The sequence below is a fragment of the Micromys minutus genome, assembly GCF_963924665.1.
Source record: "Micromys minutus genome assembly, chromosome: 1".
Taxonomy (NCBI): domain Eukaryota; kingdom Metazoa; phylum Chordata; class Mammalia; order Rodentia; family Muridae; genus Micromys; species Micromys minutus.
Window position 1 is genome coordinate 24,439,748 of NC_137969.1, and position 19,181 is coordinate 24,458,928.

A 19,181-nucleotide genomic window follows, 5' to 3' on the forward strand; every position below is an offset into this window, starting at 1 on the left:
GTGAGGACTGCTCCTCAGCTACAGCAGAGAATGTAGAGGGCAGAGTTCTAGGCTGAGAAGCAGGCCGAGAGCGTGACTTGGCCAGTTTCAAGGGCAGCGCTAGTCTGAGTACTGTAGGTACTTGGGGAGGGGACAGCCAAAAGGAGCCTTTAGGTTCCACTGACAGGATTTTGCTGTCTTAGTAATTCTGCAGAGCAGGGACCTGATGTCCAGGTGTGGAGGAGCTTAAGACATTGGGTATTTTGAGCTGCCAGTGAGCATAAAATGTCCCTTGTCTGCCCTGCTCCCCGCCCGCATTCCCTCACTGTTTCTCCTGGCCTCTGTGCCCCTGGATTGGATCAGGGGTAAGATGAGGACCCTGGTACCTGATTGGGCTTTTATTTTCTCTTGGCTTCCTATATCTTAATTCATATGTAGTTGCAGTCAAGGCAAGGGAAAAGTCTATATAGCTACATAGCTGTCCAGAATTTTGGTCTAGTGTCTAACGCCTGGGAGTACTGTGCACTTGTCTTCAGCATATTCCTTCTCTCTCTGAAGGATTGTCTTTCTCCTCCTAGCTCGCTTCTGTAGGCCTCAGCCCGTACCTTGCAGCCCACTTCCTGGTCCTCTCCTTGGAGGCCTTCTGCTTCCAGAATACTTGTACTTTCCCATCTCAGTGGGATTCCTGTAACTGCAGCTCTTGAAGGGAATTGACTTTGGCCTCACAGATTGGCTTTCATTACAATCAGTTGCCTTCTTGCTAGTAGTTTGGCCTCCAGTATAACATTTAATCTCTCTGCTCATATCTGTTCATACGTGACTAGGGATGATCTCCAGAGCCTTACGGGGTTGTTCATATTCCTTGATGCACAGAGGGAAGCCTTCAGTGTTATACTGACTATTAATTATCTTGGACCATATTTGAAGCTAAATAACAGCGAGGTCCACTAAAGGCTAAAGACTTTTCACTAGAGACAGCCCAGAAATGGGCCATGGGAATCTTAAGGGGGAGGTTGTAGTGACTGGTCTCTTTCCTGCCAGAGAAAGAAGCTTCATAACCTTTCTTGTTAGCAGAGGGAAAACTAGAGATTTGAGGCAAAGAAGCAAGTGCGATTCAGAGCAAAACAGGACAGGCTTCCCAGCATGTTCCTGGAGGTCCTACTGTGCTGTGGGCCACACTCAGTGTCATGGAGCCCTAAGAGCCTCTTAAGACTCTGCAGAGGCTGAGAGCCCAGCTTTGCATTACTGGGGTCTGAGGGGACTTTTCTTGGAACATGTCCCTGAATTATGCTTCAAAAATGTTGAAATGGACAGTCCCTTGGTGCTTACGTGGGAGCAGAGGGCGAGCTCAGACGAGGGGACATGGAAGCACTATGGCCCCTTCTGGGTAGGCTCAGTCAGTGCCCCTCCCCCTGAAGATTTCAGAATCTTGGGAATGGAGAACAGTAAATGTGAAGGCTGGGGAGGGAACCTGAGAGTCTAGCAGAAGTGAGAGCACTCAGGAAAAGGAGCTGGCACCACTACAGGGGGATGGAATGACAAGGTGGAAAATCCTCTAAGGAAAGGTCAGGATAGTTTTTCTCAGTCTCAGATCACATAGAACCTCTCTGTAGTCACTCTAGCCCTCGGGTCAGCTTGTGGGTCGGCCACCACTGTCCCTAGCCCTGCATGATGCCCTTCCCCTACCTCACTGCATTTTATTTATTTGGCTCTTTGTGCTTTGAAAGTATCTCTTCTTTGACATAGTTTTTCTATAGGAGAGAATGTAATAGTCTAGGCTGGGAGTTGTAAATCCTGCACTTAAGAGGCTGAGTGCAGGATTAGTAGGATTTTGGCTATTTTGAGATACGCAGTGAGACCCTGTCACCAACCAACCAACCAACTAAAACAAAACAAAACAAACAAAAAATGTGATAATTTGGTTCCTGTCATTTTTTTTTGTAAGCCACCCAGAGGTACCTGTGAAGTGACTTCCTAGTCATATGCCAGAAAGCATATTTATTCCTGCATTAACTGAGGCTGTGTGGTAGATGTAGGTGATAGGAGCTTCAGGTGGGTCCAGTTCGTCCCTTTACAGTGTCTTTGGCACACTAACAATTGTGGGCCAGCTCTGGGTTTGTCTCCCTTGTTCAATTAAGTGGGGAAAACTGACAGTTTTGTAACAAATTACAAAAGCAAATGGAGATCTTAGCAGGCTGTGGGAGGGCGCTGGGAGGTTGCTTGAGGTGAAATGGCATCTACTAGGAGCTGAGACTTAGACCCTGCTTCCCATAGCTGCTGCTCAGAACGATGCAGAGGAAACAGTAACAGGCAGGAAAGGACCATACTTGTGGGCACAAGGCTGAGTCCTGGCCATCTGGCTCATCTACTGAACTTGGAATGGAGCATGACGTATAACAGGGGCCAAAGGAAGGGCATTTCACCAGGGTCCTGTGCACAGCTGACCCTTAAGCTTTTGTAGAAAGCTTAGTAGACAATTGCAGAGTTCTGCATTAACAGCAAGTTATTAGCTCATTTATTAATTACAAAATGCATCTAGAGCTGCCAGTATAGTGCTCAGCAAAGCCCCTCGTGCGTGACCAGCAGGGTGACAGTAGCAAAAGTAACAGTGTTACTAGACTAACTACTTACGCATGTGTTGATCTTGTATGTCAATCCTTTTAGGGTGGTCCATATCATGACATGTTGCACAGTATTTTGGGCGCTTATACTTGTTACCGGCCGGATGTGGGTTATGTAAGTGATGTTTTCCAGTTTTTTTAAATGATGTTATCGTCTATTAAAAAAAAGTTAAAACACTGCCCATCTTTTATATTGAATGTCATTGTGACTTTTTGAGGACTATGGAAAAGTCTTGAGATAAATAAATTTGTTCAGTTTCCTTGGACAAGTTGGGCTGATGCAGCTGCCCTGGCATGCATCACATTTTAACTGGATGTGATGTTTTTATTTTTGCACGTGATTTACCCCTGACATTAAATAGAAAAAGCTTTACCATTAACCACTTTTTAAAAGTGTGCTGCCGCTATTATTCCTGTGGTTTAACATATGTGTATGTGTGCATGGTCTTAAGCCTGCTAAATTTGTGTGTGTGACCACAGCACCATACCCAGCTTGGCACATACCAGAGAGCAATAGTTCAGATGCCAAAGGCCTAAGGTGGGGTTGGCTTACGGTTTTTTTTATTAGGAGGGGGTAGGAGATAGAGGGGAAGCAGGTGGCTAATGGCCAGAGCTGTGGCTCTTTGGACGGTGGGTCTGGTCTGGTGGTGAAAGGGTAGCTGTGTGGGCCTTTTTAGTGTGAAGCTGTTTGGTTTCTCATGATATATAAAAGCTGCTCTGACCTTTGTGGCCACATTAGTTAACATAACCTTTCTCTCCTTCCTCAGGTCCAGGGCATGTCCTTTATAGCTGCAGTTTTGATCTTGAACCTCGATACTGCAGATGCCTTTATTGCTTTTTCTAATCTTTTGAATAAACCCTGTCAAATGGCTTTTTTCCGAGTGGACCATGGCCTTGTGAGTATGTTGTTTGTATAACCTAGTACCATGTCTTTATGCAGCAAGAACTATCCAACCATTCTGTCTCTTCAAGACAGGAAATGCACATTCCCTTCCTAATGGGCTATTTATAATGAGGGGAACACTTGACCTTAAGTGGAAACATATGGGCCATCACCTCTCGCATGAACAGATTAATGCATTCTCCAGAGAGGGTGTGTCGGAAACACTCTACTCTTTAAATAAGGGTGGGAGGTGAGTTCTGTACAAGCACATGCTTTTTGGGTTCGGGAGATGCAACAGTAGTGTTCTCCTTAACTCCATTGAGTAGAGTGCCGGGGGCTGATCCACGGCGCTGCTCACTGTCACAGTGCGTGCATGCACAGGAGGAAGGAGGTGTGCTCCTGCCCATGTTCCCATGCTTCAACAGGGCAGCTTTTGTATGCCGTGCAGACGGCCTTTACCACTGGTGACCTTTAAGAACCCCTCACAAACTTCACAGCTGGGTCCTCTGCATAGTCCAGATTCAAGGACAGACTGAGGAGAGAAATGGCTGTCCATTCTCTGGTACACGGGAGAGCTGAGGTTAGAATCCATTCCAGGCCATAAACCTTATTCTTTCTGTGAGAAAACTCGCTAATCCATCAGCTTTTAAGTTGGTGTTACTTTGAATTCCTGGTCATTACCACTTGTCTGTCCAGACCTCAACTGTCTGACCCACGTAGGCTGGGCACTTGCTTCTCAAATGTTCCTTGTTCTGAAGCTGCTGCTCACACTGGCTGTTAGGGCAGTGTCAGCCATGGCCCTTCGGGGGATTATTTGCTATTCCGTTTCTGTAGCTCAGAGTATTGTTGGAACAAAGTTCTTATAAAAATTGGTTCTGAGAAAAGTCATAATTGTAAAGAAAGCTTTATATAAAGAGATTGTTACTACATAATTATTTAAAGGGTTTTAAGTGGGGTAAGGGGAGATGGAGTAGTAACTGAAATCTGTCAAGACCCCCCAGTACAGCTGTGTCACACTGCTGTGTAAGGAGTGTGAAGGAGACCTAGTGTGGCAGTCACTCCATGTAATAGTGGGGGATTGATCTCATAACCACTATCACTTACGACAGGACTTTATGAATTAGTGTTTTTATCATTGTTCATGAATTAGTGTTTTTATCATTGTTTTGTTAAATATTTCGAGGCCAGGTCTTACTGTGTAGCCCAGGCTGGCCTCAAACTCCTAGTCCTCTGCCATAGCCTTCCAACTTCAGGGATACGGGGTGTACCACAGGCCTGGCTTATACTGTTTCTGTGCTTTACGTTTTCTTAACTGAGTAGTTACAGGGGTTCCTTTCACAAGCAGAAGAAAACTTTCCTCTCCATGAAAAAGCGAAATCTTTAGGAGAGATTCGAACCCTTGAATAGCTTATTGCTGCTGGGTATCAATGTGATTCCTTTTGTTTTGGAACAAAGCCTTATCTGATAAGCCAGCTGGCCTACTGTCTCAGCCTCCTGACTGCTAGAGCTATGGGTGTATGCCGTCACACTGTAACTGTACCATTCTATACAGGAATGGTACCTGCTTCAGCTAAGTTCAGCTTTCTCTCTGAATATGGAATAAAGGAAGGGAGAGGCAGCATGTAGCGTTGAATGGGACCTTTGCTCTGGGCAGCATTGGCGACCTGTAGGCCACATGACTGCATGGGGTTTCCTGCTCATTGGAGGCCTCTTTATACAAGCATCTCTAGACGTTGCCTCATGCCCCTGTGCTCTGCAGTGTAGTCCTGTCATGAAAATGAGTAAAATGTCAGGGCTGGGCGCTGTCTCTGCACCTGGTGGACGATCTGTAGAGCAGACAGGCATGGCTGCAGCCGGAGCTCTTGCTCCTTCATATTGATTGCTTCATGCTGTTTCTCCCCAACCCTGCTTTCTTTTTTTTACCAAAAAAAAAAAAAAAAAAAAAAAAAACCAAAAACCTGGTCTGCTGCTGCTTTCTTGTAGTGCCTTTACTCACTGTGGTCAAGCCCTGCATTTAAGCTGGAGCTGTGCTGCCCTTCCCTCAGACTCTAGTCTTGTCTCTCCCTCTGGATGTGTTAGGCATAGGCAGCAGGCAGCCTTTGCTCCTGCAGCTTTCATAGCATTACAGGGCCTGGTTCAAGTCCCAGCTCTACCATGTACCGGCACTTTGCCACTGTGTGGGAAGTTAAGCATCTGCTCTGGGTTTCAGTGTCTTCCCCTGTAACTTGAAGAAATGATGGGATGTGAGCAGAGCTGCGCTGGGAAGGTCAGAGACAGAGAGATACTTGTCTGCATGTTACCTGAATACAATTGTTATACTCTAAATGGGCAAAGCTCTTGACTCTTGTGGATTATAAAATCATGATGATGGCTAGTTTACTAGTGTGTTTAACATTGTCTCCTAGATGTTGACTTACTTTGCTGCATTTGAGGTATTCTTCGAAGAAAACTTGCCGAAATTGTTTGCGCATTTCAAGAAGAACAACTTAACTGCAGACATCTACCTAATTGATTGGTAAGACTTGGTTTTTCTGGTTTCCAGAGTACTTCTCATTCCTGCTTGCTTCCTGTTGTCACTGCCAACTTCTTGGAGGACTCATCTGAGTTTCCTTCTCCTGCTTCCCAGTTGCCCTCTGCTTTGAATACCTATTTATTCTCCAGGCTCTTTGTCATAGTCTGTGACTTGACTGGCCTTGTTGACTCGCTCATTCTTAGACTTACCAGTTCTTAAATCACTATTGCTAGTCTATTAAGTAAGATGTCTCCAGGCAGTGAGTCTGTGCCAGACCTTCTACTAGAAGTCTACTATGTCTAATATGGGGGCTTGAGAAGTGTGGCAGGGAGAAGCAAGCATGGGGGCCTCAGAGCTTTGGACACCATCCAGCTAGAGAGACAGAGAGAAGAGAGGAGGCAATGGACCTCAAGCTAAGCTTATGGAGGTGTGGGGAACAACATGTGGGGCCTCAGAATAGTATAGCATCTAGGCTGACGGTGTTGGGAACCATTGCAAAAGGCTGGGGATAAAGGCTGGAGTTTGGGAAGCCAGGACATTTAGGTCTCAGAGGCCAAGCTGTGGACCATGGGATGTGGTTGACAGTTTGTGCTTTGAAGTAGCTTGGGAGACAGGAGTTCCTGGGTGAGCTAAGTGAAGGAAAGCAGGAGTTAGGAGAGGAGTCATTGGCAGGTTTTAGGAATGTGTTGGGGACTTGCCAGGGTGTTGATGGTGGTGCTGATGAGGAATTGCTGGTGTCAGCAGCTGATATCTAAAACACAGAGGGGCCACATTTGACTTTGAGCATGAGAATTTTGAAGGGCCTCTGGGAGATTGAAATAGAAGTTTCCTGAGACCTGTAAGTAGGAGGCTTCAGAATTATGAGCTTAAGTAGAAGATCAGTTAAGTCTTTGTAGAGAAGTAGTCATGCCACCCTCAAGAGTTCCAGGTCGGGGGCTGGAGAGATGGCTCAGCGGTTATGAGCACCATCTGTTCTTCCAGAGGTCCTGAGTTCAATCCCCAGCAACCACATGGTGGCTCACAACCATCTGTAATAGGATCTGATGCCCTCTTCTGCTGTGTCTGAAGACACTACAATGTACTCATGAATAAAATAAATCTTAAAAAAAAAAAAAAGGAACCAGGTTGAGGGCCCTGTAACAGCAGACCTGGAGACCTAAGTGCTGCAGGGAACAGTTGTCATGTGGTCGAATAATGTGCCTCAGGACCCCTGTGTCCCAGCCAGGCATGACATACTGCATCATGGTCTGCAAGGGCCAGGGAATCTCTCTAATTGTGCTTCTGCAGAGACCGTGTTAATTGGCTGTTCAGGGCATTTCAGGGTGACTACTATGTCTTGGAAAAGGGGCTCTTGATGGGGGGCAGCATCTGTACCTCATCACTAACTCAGAGAGGTAAAATGAGCATGTTAGCTTCTGGTTCAGGTTTTTCCTCTTTTAGGAGGCAAGAACTTTTAGAAGGTATTCTAAGTGCTGACAAAGCCCAAGCTTGATGGAGTAGACCTGCCTATATCCTTGGGAATGAGTGTCAAATATCCATTGGGTGGCTTCTGCCTTGACCTGGAGACTGTTTGACTTATGAATGAGAGTTTGGTGGTTGCACTTGCAGCAGAAGCCATTGGAGCTGGCTTTGCTGTAGAATGTAGACGCCGGGCTTGGATTGGCTTCCATTTGGGACACTCTGCTGTCCCATCTACCTGTCCTACATACAAATGTCTAGGATGCCCTTTTAAAAGGATACCTTTGTTTAACAGATGACTTTCATTTTGAGTGTACAGGTATTTCCTTACCATCCTAATTTATCCATATTTGACTCTCAGCCCTGAACCCTTGAATTTCCCTGACTTAGAGCACAGAACAAGCATCATTGAGAGACAGACCTTCCACATAGCCAGAAGCCTAAATATCTATCTGGTTTTACAGAAGCCTTCCACAGGAATCTTAGATTCTAGGTCGGGGGTTCAAATCCCTTTTTATCTGTGGCTTACAAAATGCTTCGTAACAGGACAAGAGGGTGACAGTAAAACATTAACTTGTATGTCCTAAGACAGGCTCCATGGCGCAGAACCACCATTGACAATGTGGACAGTGTTCTGAAATGTTCTGTTCTGTGGATCATGGTCTACTCTCTCTGATGATGGCTGGCTGTGTCCTGAAAGTCATGGCCTGAGGGCAGCTTTGTTTGCTCCTGTCCCAACCTGCAAGGGTCTAGGGTGTCCACGAGGAAAGGAACCTCTGCTGGGTTTTGCTTCTGAGACCTTTATGCCATGATGTGGTTGAGGCCTTTGGCCTTCTGAGTACTATGCTTCCATGAGAGCCTGCAGTGTGTGCCTTGTTCCTGATGTCTCTTTCTGGAATAAGGGCCAAGTGTGTGCAGTCCCAGTGTGCAGGGCTAAGCACATAGGAAGGCTCTGGGTGCGCTGTGCTGAGGTTGAGCCAAGTTCAGGGAGTGCCTTCTGCTTATCCTTCCTCTGTATACTAGTAGTCTGCAGAGAGACGTGTTGGCTCTCTGTGGGTGCTGACGTTCAGGGGAGGTTCTACTCACTAGAGGATGGATGGCATGTGAAAAATACTCATTGCTTTGTTCCTGAAGCTTTCTCACCCAGTGTCGCCCTCTAGTGTGTGTGCTATTTAGTGTGATTCTAAAGCCTTGCTCCTGCCACCTCCTCAAGCCACATCCACACTCAAAATTACTGGGCCTGCCTTCATGTCATAGAGAGGCATCTGGTCTCAGGGATAAGCAACGGTGTACGCCATCGACTTCTCTGCATGGCTGCTCTGTCGTCCTCCCTCCTCCAGCTCCCAAGCTCTCAGAGTCGGACTTTTTGCAGTTCCTCTTGGAGCCTCACAGTTCACTCTGTATCCTCAAGTCCTGGGCGGGACAAGGACGTTTCTATTTCCAAGGGTCCCTTTAAGTGCCAGTTGTCTAAAGCCACATGTCCATTTGTCCTGCTGCATAGACTTCTCCCCTGCTAGCCCCAGGACAGAACTTTAGGAAGCTGGAAAGGGCCCTTGTTTATCTGTAGACCATCTGCCTCTCTGCTATAGATGTGAAGATGGGATCAAGGCCTGTCAGCTTCTTCATTCCTGTGGAGTGTCCTGACCATCAGGAATGCAAATGCTGTGGGCGAGCTGATGAGAGGAAGTTTAACTTCCCCACAGATTTCTGTCTCGTGCCCAAAGGCAGAGTTATTTAGAGATCTGAGTTGTAAATGTTCTGGTATGGTAGAAGGGAGTAGAACCAGTAGTAGCACTGACAGGCAGCCTGTTTGAGGTCAGGCCTCACCGTCACGCCTAGGTGTTGGAGTAGAGAGGATTCTGCTGACTCAGGGTAGGGCTGTCGACAGCAGAAAATGGTTTTCTGACTACTCTTAGGACCAGGAGTGTTTTTGGACTCTGGCTGAATTTGAACTGAATCTAGCTGTCCACCTTGGCTTTGCCTGCATGCAAGTGTACACTGGGAGTTGGGTGCCTCAGGCACAAGAGCCTCAACTAGCACTCCCATTCTACCTGTTCTTAACTTTCTTAGAAATATGGGGAACTTGGGTAGGGTAGCAGCTGAGGGTACTCCTGAACCAGTGGTGGGTGAAAGGCTCATGTCTATAAACCAGTCAGGTTCAGGAAGTTGGACATAGCTAAAAGTTGGTGCCAGGGCTGGTAGGTCTAAGTCTTCAGCCACAGGTTCTCTATGATGGACATGTCAGTTCGGTGACATTTCCTCCACCCTAAGCTGTGACCAGGTTTCCTGCCCTTTGTTTTCAGTGTCATTATTTGCAAAGTGGAGGTGAGGGACTGCCTCTGCTTTAGGTTGCAGTAAGGAGGCATGCCTCGTCAAGAGCAAGGGTGCCCCGGGTCGCTGTTTGCATCCTCACATGTAGCCAGCGTCTCTGCGAGGACTGGAGGTATGGCTGGTGTGGATGGGGCTGCGCTTCCTCCACACTTCTCCCTGGGGCTTCAGTTCTTTTTGCAGCTAACCTAATACCAACTCAAATACGTGATTGGGTTGGGCATGGCTATGTACAAATATTTCTCTTAAGTTGCAAAGGCTCAACAGGAAAGATTATCCTTTCTGCCCATGTGTATTTGGAGAAATGGATGCTCGTGACTCTGGTGTGACTATCTTGAAAGCCCGCGCACTGGTGCAGCAGCACAGAAATACCTTGCTTTGCAGTGGTTGGACTCAGCCCTCACAGTGCCTTGCTGAATAGGTAGTTCAGTATGTGCAATGGCCTGGGGAAGGAGCAAAGAGGCATTCTTGATTTCTGTCTTCTCACTGTGGTAAGAGCACCAGAAGGTCCTGGGACAGTCAAGAGACTTCACTGTCCACCTTCCTTCTATACATAGTCACTGACTGACTGGGAGCAGAATGGAGCCTTAAGTCATAGAGAGGATATTAATTTGGGCCCCGAGATCAGGGGAAGGCTGTGTGCATACATCAGCCTTCCCATTCCGTCCAGTTCTGTAGGACCAGGGCCAATCTGATATCAACTCCTGGCCCGTGGCTGAGCCAAGTAGCTCACTAGCCCATGAAGTTTCTGCCCAGCTCCTTTTCAGAGGAGAATGGGGGCTCCACCTCTAAGCATCTGAGCTGGGAGAAGGGAGTATGAAGGGCTGCTGAGCACTGAAGGGCTGAGTCCTTGGTGCACTTGCAGCCTAGAGCAGAGGGCAGGAGAGGTAGCCCATGCTCTAGATAGCCCCTGATCCCGGCCTAAAGATGTCTGCTGGAACCTGCAAAGCCCTCAAGGCATGGAGGCAAGCAAGGCACAGAGAAATAACTCAATAATGACAGATTCCCTCCTTGCCAGCTCTGTACTGTCTCTGAGAGAACCGTGGCTGCTTTGAATGGCACAGGGAAGGGATACATGAGGTACAATGTGAACATTGACAGGAAACACTTGGTTATGACCATGTGAAGACACAGAGAGGAGCAGGTCTTCCACAAGCCAGGTAGAAGGCCTCAGAAGAAGCTAGGCATCCCTGCTTGTACCTTAAACCCACAAAGACACCAAATTGTGTGGCAATTGATGTCCATATTTAAGCACAAACAAGACAAAGCAAAATGGCCCCAAACAAAACAGCAAGAAAGCAGGAAGACTCACCTGCCCTTTTCTGACCCCTAGTGTCAAAAACAGCCCCTCAAGGAAGTCCCCATGGTTGGGACTTGAATGAGGACACATGAAACAAGAAAAACTTCTTTAAACACACACGCACACACGATATAATAGTCTAGGCCTTAATCACTGTGTTCTCTTATAGAACAAAGAGTAAGTGCTAACAGTGAGGTCAGGGAGACTTTTCTCTGTGTGGTATAGGCTGGGAGCAGTTTTCTCACCTTCCCTTTCTGATTCTGGTGGTCTTTTCTTGGCTTGGTGCTTTCTCCACAGACTGTAGGCAAAGCTGTGTTACTGGCACAGAGCTTTGCTTTGAACTGCTAGTCAACTCTTATATCACTTGAATGTCCAACTTTCATCACATAACATGTCTCCAACTCAGATTATAAAATGACAGTTTCATTCTTTGGGTGGCTTAGGTGGTGACCTGAAGTCTTGTGTTTCTTCTTTGCATCCCCACAACTGCCCAGGTCATTCCTGAACTATGCCAGGTCCCCTGCACCCTCTACTTCATGCTCAAATTCAGAGCTGTCTGGACCATTTGCCCAGCCTGCATCTTTCTAGGAGCTGTCAGCATGCTGCTCCCTCAGACTCTCTCCGTTCACTCAGGATAAAGCCTGGCGCCTGTAAAACAACCTACACACCCTGCCCATTCTGGGCCCTGTTCTCCAGACAGCCTTTTCTCCAGTACCTATTTCCTCATCTACTGGCATGATCTGTCACACGTGCAGTTGTCATGAACTCTGCCACAGGTGTGGGTGGCATTCCTGGAGTTTCTCTCCTGGCCACTGGCTTCCTCTTCAGAGTAGACAGAAGTATCTCTCTTCAGCAGCGTGTTCTTTCCTGATCAACTGATGGAGAGCATTCACATGCGTTCAGCCATCTGTGCATGCTTAGTGCCTAGCCCCCTGACAACCCCTTCCTATCCTTAAACCCATCTGCGTGTTTATCCCTTCTGTTCCTGAGTTGTCTGTCTGTTCAGTGCTTTGCGTCTTAATTGCCAATGCAGCAACTTGCATAACAACAGGCTTCAAGAAAGTATTCATGACCTAGGACTTTGAGACCTGACACAGGAGGATGGCAAGTTTGAGGCCATCCTGGTCTACTTTTTTCTTTTTAAAGAGGCCCAAGGGGCTGGAGCGATGGATGGTTGAGTGGTTAAGAGCATGTTCTACTCTTCCAGCTTTGGTTCCCAGCACCCACATCAGGTGGTTCACAATCACTTATACCTCCAGCTCCACGGGGACCCGATGCCTCTGGCTTCCACAGGTGCCTAGACTCGTACACATGACCCCACATACACATAATTTGAAACATTAAATAATCAATCTTGGGAGGAAAAAAAGCTGTCTGACATGACCTGTTTAGAATCAGGAAAGTTGGGTTCACCTTGCTCTTCAGTGCTGGCCATACCAACTAAAGGAGCTGATGAAGATCCACATACAAATACAGGTTAGCAGTTTTATGCTACACAAGAGAAAGAAAAGAATCAAATATACTTCATGGATTTGGGAATATATGGGGAATCATTTTTGTTGCTCATGTTGGCCCTGTCTTTAAGGAGACAGGAGACATGGTACCCGTGTGTGGGAGGTCTGGGTTAGGTTTCTGCATTCTGATGTTTAGTTGTTTTAAACAGGGTGCTGGCCTGGACTTGCCATCCTTCTGTCTTGGTCTCCTAAGAGTGGGGCTACATATGTGTACTACCAAAGTACATGTTTTGGATCCACCTGATGACACAGGCACAAGCCAGGTTAGAAGTGCTTGACCCCAGGACACAGCTGTTACTCTAGCACAGTTGTTAGACACTTTGGATTGTAATTGTCACTTGTGTTTGAGTGCGTACACTGTGTAGGCCAGAGGTCAGCCCCAGGGGTTATTCTGCAGAAGCCATTCAACTTGTTTTTAGAGCCATCCTTTCACAGTGTCCTGGAGTCCATCAGGTAGACTGCCTAAGCTGGCCAGTAAGCCCCAGGGGTCTGCCTGTCTTTGCCATCTGAGATTACAGGTGCATGCCGCTGCACCTGGTGCTGGGCATCAAATGCAGGACCTCCCCTCACCACCAAGTCATCTTAACAGCTCCCAATTCTCACCTTTTTAAAAGAATACCTTTCTTCTGATGGTTGGTATTAAAGTATAAGGTCGGTTTTTAGTAATTTACGGTGAGATTTATTGAGAAAGCCAGGCAGAGTGGCATACACCTGTAATCCATCACTCAGAGGTTGTAACAGGAGAATTGTGAATAGTTCAGCCTAGTCTACTGTGTAACTTGATTCTGTCTCCAAAACCAAACAATGACAATAGAAAAATTGATACCTGTTGCTTTGTGGACCCCTACTAGGAAAATGAGCACTCTCCTCTCTCTTCTTATTTCCCATCTCCTCACTCTTCCTATTTCCTAGCTGACTCCTAGCTCTACTTAGTCTATCTTAGACATGTGTCTTACTAGACTCAGCATGCACATAGTAGGTGATTGATGGACATCTGCCACAAGTAGGAGTTATCCAGTCGCTGTGACTCAGAAGCTGTGTGGATGACAAACACATGCATGCTAAAGCGCTGTGAGTGCAGGGCAGGGCCCACAGTGTGTAAAAGATGTGGACTCGGGGTACTGTGCAATGCCGTACTCAATTCCAAACTTGAAGTTCCATCTCTTCCCCAGGATTTTCACCTTGTACAGTAAGTCCCTGCCCTTGGACTTGGCCTGTCGCATCTGGGATGTATTCTGTCGAGATGGAGAGGAATTTCTTTTCCGCACAGCTCTGGGCATCCTGAAGCTTTTTGAGGATATCCTGACAAGGATGGACTTCATTCACAGTGCCCAGTTTCTGACCAGGCTGCCTGAGGACCTACCAGCAGATGAAGTGTTTGCAGCTATCTCCACAGTCCAGATGCAAAGCCGGAACAAGAAATGGGCACAGGTAAGTGAGTTTGTAGCACAGCCATATAAACATTCAGTTTGTAGACTGAAGCACTGTGCTGCTCAAAGTGTGCTCAGGCTGGAGGTGCGCAGCTGGTGCATAGCAGGCTCACTGACAGCCGGAAGAGTATGTGTAGGAAGACTGCCTCCATTCTGAAGTGTCTGCATTTCTCGGTCACTTCGTAGAACTCTGCTGGAACGCTCTGCTTCTCCCTAGCTTTTTTCCTTTATTATTTTCTCTGTATTATATGACTTACATCAGGGAGGAGCAGTGCACTCCTGAGAATTGGTTCTCTTCTTCCACTGTGTAAGTCCCAGGGCTGAACTCAGGTCTTCAGACTTGGTGGCAAGTGCTTTTACCCTCTGAACTGTCTCAACAGCCCAAGGCATTCTTAAGGAGAAGAAAGTGCTTTCACTTTGACTTTCAAGGAATTTGCACATATCTTTGAAAATCTAGAAAACCACCGACTTACCTTCATGTTTTATGTGAGTGGATTGCCTGTGAATCATAGTTCAGCAAAGCAATTAAAAAGGTGCGCACAGCCCTGCTCCTGTGGGACCAGGACCGACTGTGCTATATCATCAGCGATCCAGGGACAGAGGAGAGCCTTTCTTTGATTAATAAAAAACAGTGTGAATAGAAACATGGGGTCCTGGCTCTTAGGTTAGGCTGAAAATTTAAGATGGTGGCACCAGAGCCTGAAGATACTCACTTTGGAAGCTGTGTGGGAGGCCTGTGGGAGGGGGTGGTGGAATCTTCCAGCCTATCGCTTGTACTGGTTTTTTGGATCCAGATGGAAAGGCAGGCCTTTTCTCAGAGGCAGGCCTGCCCTTCCCTGTCTACCTGCTCATACAGCCACAACTGCCTCTCTTCCACGGTGTCTCCAGAGATAGCAAGGCTCATACCTCCCTGTCCTGTGCACACACAGCATGCAGAAGGAAGCAGTCAGCCTAGGCTTTGTTTCTGTGCTGTCGGGATGAGGTTAGAACTGGGTCATGGGCTGTTTGCCGTGGAACACTCATTAGTGGGGTAGTGACAGCAGATACTCTGCGCTGGGCTGGCGAGCTTATGCAGCGCCTGCAGTTCTCACTGGGACAGGCATTCGTTTCCCTCTGTTGGAGAGCATGGTGGTGCAAGCTTCACAACAAGGCACTATGCAGGCTGGGTTGGCAGTCGTGTGCTTTTGAAGGTAAAGGTGCTTCTGTCTGCTCTGGCTCCTTTGTCCAGTTTTCTTGGACCTCACTTAATAGGTTTCTACTTTACCCCCCATCACTTTTGCTGCAAGGTCAGTACTGCACTATTGGGACCCCGGTTCTGAAGCTAGACTGCCTTTTCGTGTATTTGACAGAAGTCCAGGGCCCTCACAGAGGCTCTGCTTGGCATGCAGTGGGAGTGCAGTCACTGCTGTTAGGCTCAGTACAGTGGGATGCTTTTGAAAGGTGTCAACCGAGAGCTGGGGGAGCAGAGGGAGCACAGTCACCTCAAGACTGTCACACCTCTCACCAACTTGCCAGTGAAAGGGACCAGCTGCATGTGCAACATGGAGAAGGTCTTGTTAGTGCCCTGGGGGAGCCTGGGCCTCAGTGCAGTGCTCACAAGCTAACAGGCAGGTGTAGGTTTGGGATGGGGTGTGAGATGGCTGCTCCTTTTCTGCTGTTTCTGTGAGACGCTCAGGTCAGTGCGGCCTGTAGGTCTAACCATAGTTGTCTTCTCTGTGATTCCAGGTGCTGTCTGCACTGCAGAAAGACAGCCGGGAAATGGAGAAAGGAAGCCCATCCCTCAGACACTGAGGCTCGGGGTGACTCACCTGCCACTGAAGCAGAGTTCCACATGGCACCTGTGTGCTTTCAGACTGAAGCCTGGCAAGAACAGGGGCTCTTTCCATGTTGGATATCTGATGCTGGAGTTGGCCTTACAACAAAACAGAATTCCATCCAGGTTTAGCCTTAAGCAGCTCAGTGGACCCATGCATTGGCCTTGGTCATGGCTAGCCACTGCATTTTCTGCGTGGGTTCAAGAAAGGGCAGGCTGTCTCCTTGAACCTTTATTCCAGCCACAGTTCATTAAATTGTGATGCTATGATGCCAACTACTGGAAAGTACATTACAGTCTTTCTTAGCCAAGATGCATGAGAAATGTTATTAGGAAACCTCAGAGTTGTTACTGGCTCATGTGCTTGTAAGAAAGGAATTACTTAGTTACTGAGTTAATCTCTCCAGAGATGAAGGGTGTGTTTTAAATCTCCCTACCAAGGACAGAGTAAGGAAGATGGGGCCCTTGAAGGGTAGTTGCTGGTGAGTGCTCATAGGCTCCTGAAATGCACCTGACTTTTGTGCTGACATTGACCCTGTTGCCTTGACACATGAGAGCAAGGAGGCTGAGAGTTCATCTTAGGATCCTAGTCTTCAAAGTAGGGCTTGCTGCATCTTGGGAGCCACAGGGGTTGGAGCAGGAAAGCCACAAGCTGCAAAGGGACAGAGACAGCTCTGTAAAGCGAGAGGTAGGATGAGACTGCAAACTCTTCTCTTACCTGCTTGCTTCTGGGGAGGCTGGGCACGGCAGCCTCTGAAAATGCCATGTGTAGGAGAGGCTTTCCTTGCTTAAGCTGAATCTCCCTTTTTGCCTTTGTCACCTGAATAGCTGGATCCCTTCTAAGTGCCGGTGACTCTCCCCTGTCCCCATCTGGCTTTAGAAAATGAGCTTCATACACTGCTGTCAGGACCGAAGAGTAAGGCAGTCTTCCACCGTCTCTGTCCTGAACCCTTCCCCATTTCAGCTGACTTCTCTCAGCTCATTGCTGAGGTGGTTGTTGTTCTAGCTTTTCCTTGACTTAAGAACTTTTTGAAAGAAATTTGATTATCCAAATTCACATAAATGAAGTTTCTACATAGGACAGTCTGTGGAAACTGGTTACCTCCTGCTAATCCACTGGCGTTCTGCTTCCTAAGGGAACAGGTAGGCCAGGGTTGAGAACATACTTTCCAGCAAATGCCTGTGTGGTCTGTAGTCCACAGCCCTCTACAGCCATACCTTCCACCCCCAGAATTCACCCTTTCCATCATTGTAGTTCTTGGGGGAGCCCTTCACTGACAACAGCATGTGGCAAGGAGACTTGGGTCAGCCTCATGGCGCTGTGTTTGTGTGGGTCCCCTTCACCTGGTGTGCCCGTTGGTGACCGTCTAGTGTGTCGGCAGACTGTCATACAAATGCTATTCGCCCCGTGCTCCCACTTTTCTCTTGGAGTTTCATTTGTAGTCTGTGGCTTCTTCAGGGAGGCCACAGGGCACCCTCCATGTAGCTCTCTGCCTTAGTGTGAAGGCTGATGTCTGACCTCTTGGAGGAGGATGTCTTCACCAGCCATCCAGTGGCCTCCAGACCCAGCCATTCTTGACATCAGATACTGAATGTAGCCCAGGCCCAGCTGGCCACGAAGCGCACTACCCAGCCCTGTCTGCTGTCCTTCCTTGCAGATGTACTTAGTTTCTCCCACTTCATGGGCATCTGTTCTCTCAAGATGTATATATTTTCTTACTGTACATAAGACATTCCTTAAGTCATACAGAAAGTGTTGTGACAAGGAGACTTGGGCACCTTGTGAATGCCATCGTGGAATTCTCTGTGTTCACAACCCAGCTCTTTTTCTTGTTTGACATAAATCTGGGCATGCATGAAGTTCTCCAACAAGACTCCATGCCAGCTGAGCACTGACTGCATCTCTAGTCCAAACAAGGTCTTTATAGACTGACTGGGGCTCATGTAAGCCTGAGGTGCCCTCCTTCGAGGCTCTACAGTTCCATGTCCCTCTACTTTGAGGGTGTCTCTCATACTCCTGTTTTGGCAAACTGGAAACTGACCCTGCAGACCTCTGCACCCCCCACCTCAATTGCCATTGACTTTCAGTCCCAAACTTGAGGGTGCTGGGCAGCTGGCTCTCTGGAGGGAGCTTGCAGGAGAGGCTTCCTGCCACCTTGGGAACAGTGCTTACTTCAAAGGTACTTCTAACTGCTCAGTTTGTGACTCTCTTTAAACAGTTCGCCAATAGGAAACTCCTGATAACACTTGCTACATATCATGTTTTAATTGCTTGTACAGTTAACCTTTAATTTTTGTTTAGTAAAGTGTATCAAACTAGGACTTTTTGAATTGTAAATATGTGGTTTTATTAAAATAAAGTCATGTAAAATTGTTACTTATGTTCACTGTGTACTTTGGTTTAGCTGACATTTTTGCTTTGAAGTATAGCAGAAAGTGTTTTAGAATATATACTCAGGGCTTGTGAGACACAAGGGGGTTACTTTCCTTGTGGAGGTTCCAAAATTTAGCACATCCTCTCTGAGTTGCTGGGAATCCCACCTGTGCTGCACTTCCTGAACCCTGAGCCTTGACCTCCCCACCATAAGCCTATGTGCCCATGAGAGCAGCCAACCACATTTATACTGTACCAGCTGCTGAGCCAAGGCTTTTCACACTGAGCCCTTAATCCACCAACCATCCATTCCCGGACGGTTTCTGTGTAGAGATGGATGTCTTGAACTCACTCTGTAGACATCACACTCAGAGATCACCTCTGCTTCTGCCTCTGGGATTAAACGTGTGAACCACACCACTGGCTATGAGGTTTTTTTTGTTTTGTTTTCCCCCCAACTTTGGAACTATTTGGAGTTTGGAAGCTCTGACTTCCAAACTTGGGTGTGTAGGATCCACAGGCTACTTGGAACCAGATAGGACAAATGCTTGTATATGTCACTCTCCTTCCAAACCCCCATTGCTGTCACCTCTAAACCTTCCAAAACTGCTGGGAGATTGCCTGAAGTGTTACAGCCTCCTTCAGGGTGCACAGGGCCTGCCTTCCCTTTAAACCAATGGTTTCATTCTCCACACCACTGTTCTCTGTAGACGATAAGGCTGTGGGGTTGCTGAGAGGTGGCTGGCTGTTCTAGCCACACCAGGCTCTGGGACAAGTGTGATACCTGACAAGGTATCACGTGGACAAGTCTCCACGGCAACCCCATGGAAGAGATTTCTTGTTCCAAGAATATGATACAAGATGCTTGCTCAGGCGCCTGCAGCAGATTGGTAACAGCTGGCATCCATATCGCCCCTGAGAGAAGTGCTGGCTTCTGGATGCTTTCTGGAGAGGCCATACTTGCTTTGG

The 19,181-nt window shown here is 47.5% G+C and overlaps 1 protein-coding gene across 4 annotated transcripts in view; it reads left to right on the forward strand.

Moving 5' to 3' along the window:
- The window catches only part of TBC1D14 (TBC1 domain family member 14), an 88,534-nt gene extending 70,381 nt beyond the window's left edge, over positions 1-18,153 (forward strand). For 3 of the 4 annotated variants that reach the window (XM_080928613.1, XM_080928614.1, XM_080928616.1), the window contains 5 exons: positions 2,644-2,715; positions 3,368-3,496; positions 5,889-5,998; positions 13,768-14,026; positions 15,751-18,153. In XM_080928613.1, coding sequence (XP_080784739.1) covers positions 2,644-2,715; positions 3,368-3,496; positions 5,889-5,998; positions 13,768-14,026; positions 15,751-15,816 — 636 coding nt within the window. In that variant the 3' untranslated portion in view covers positions 15,817-18,153. The remainder of the gene's footprint in view (positions 1-2,643; positions 2,716-3,367; positions 3,497-5,888; positions 5,999-13,767; positions 14,027-15,750) is intronic. The other variant, XM_080928615.1, reaches the window with a different exon arrangement.
- The last annotated feature ends 1,028 nt before the right edge of the window (positions 18,154-19,181 follow it).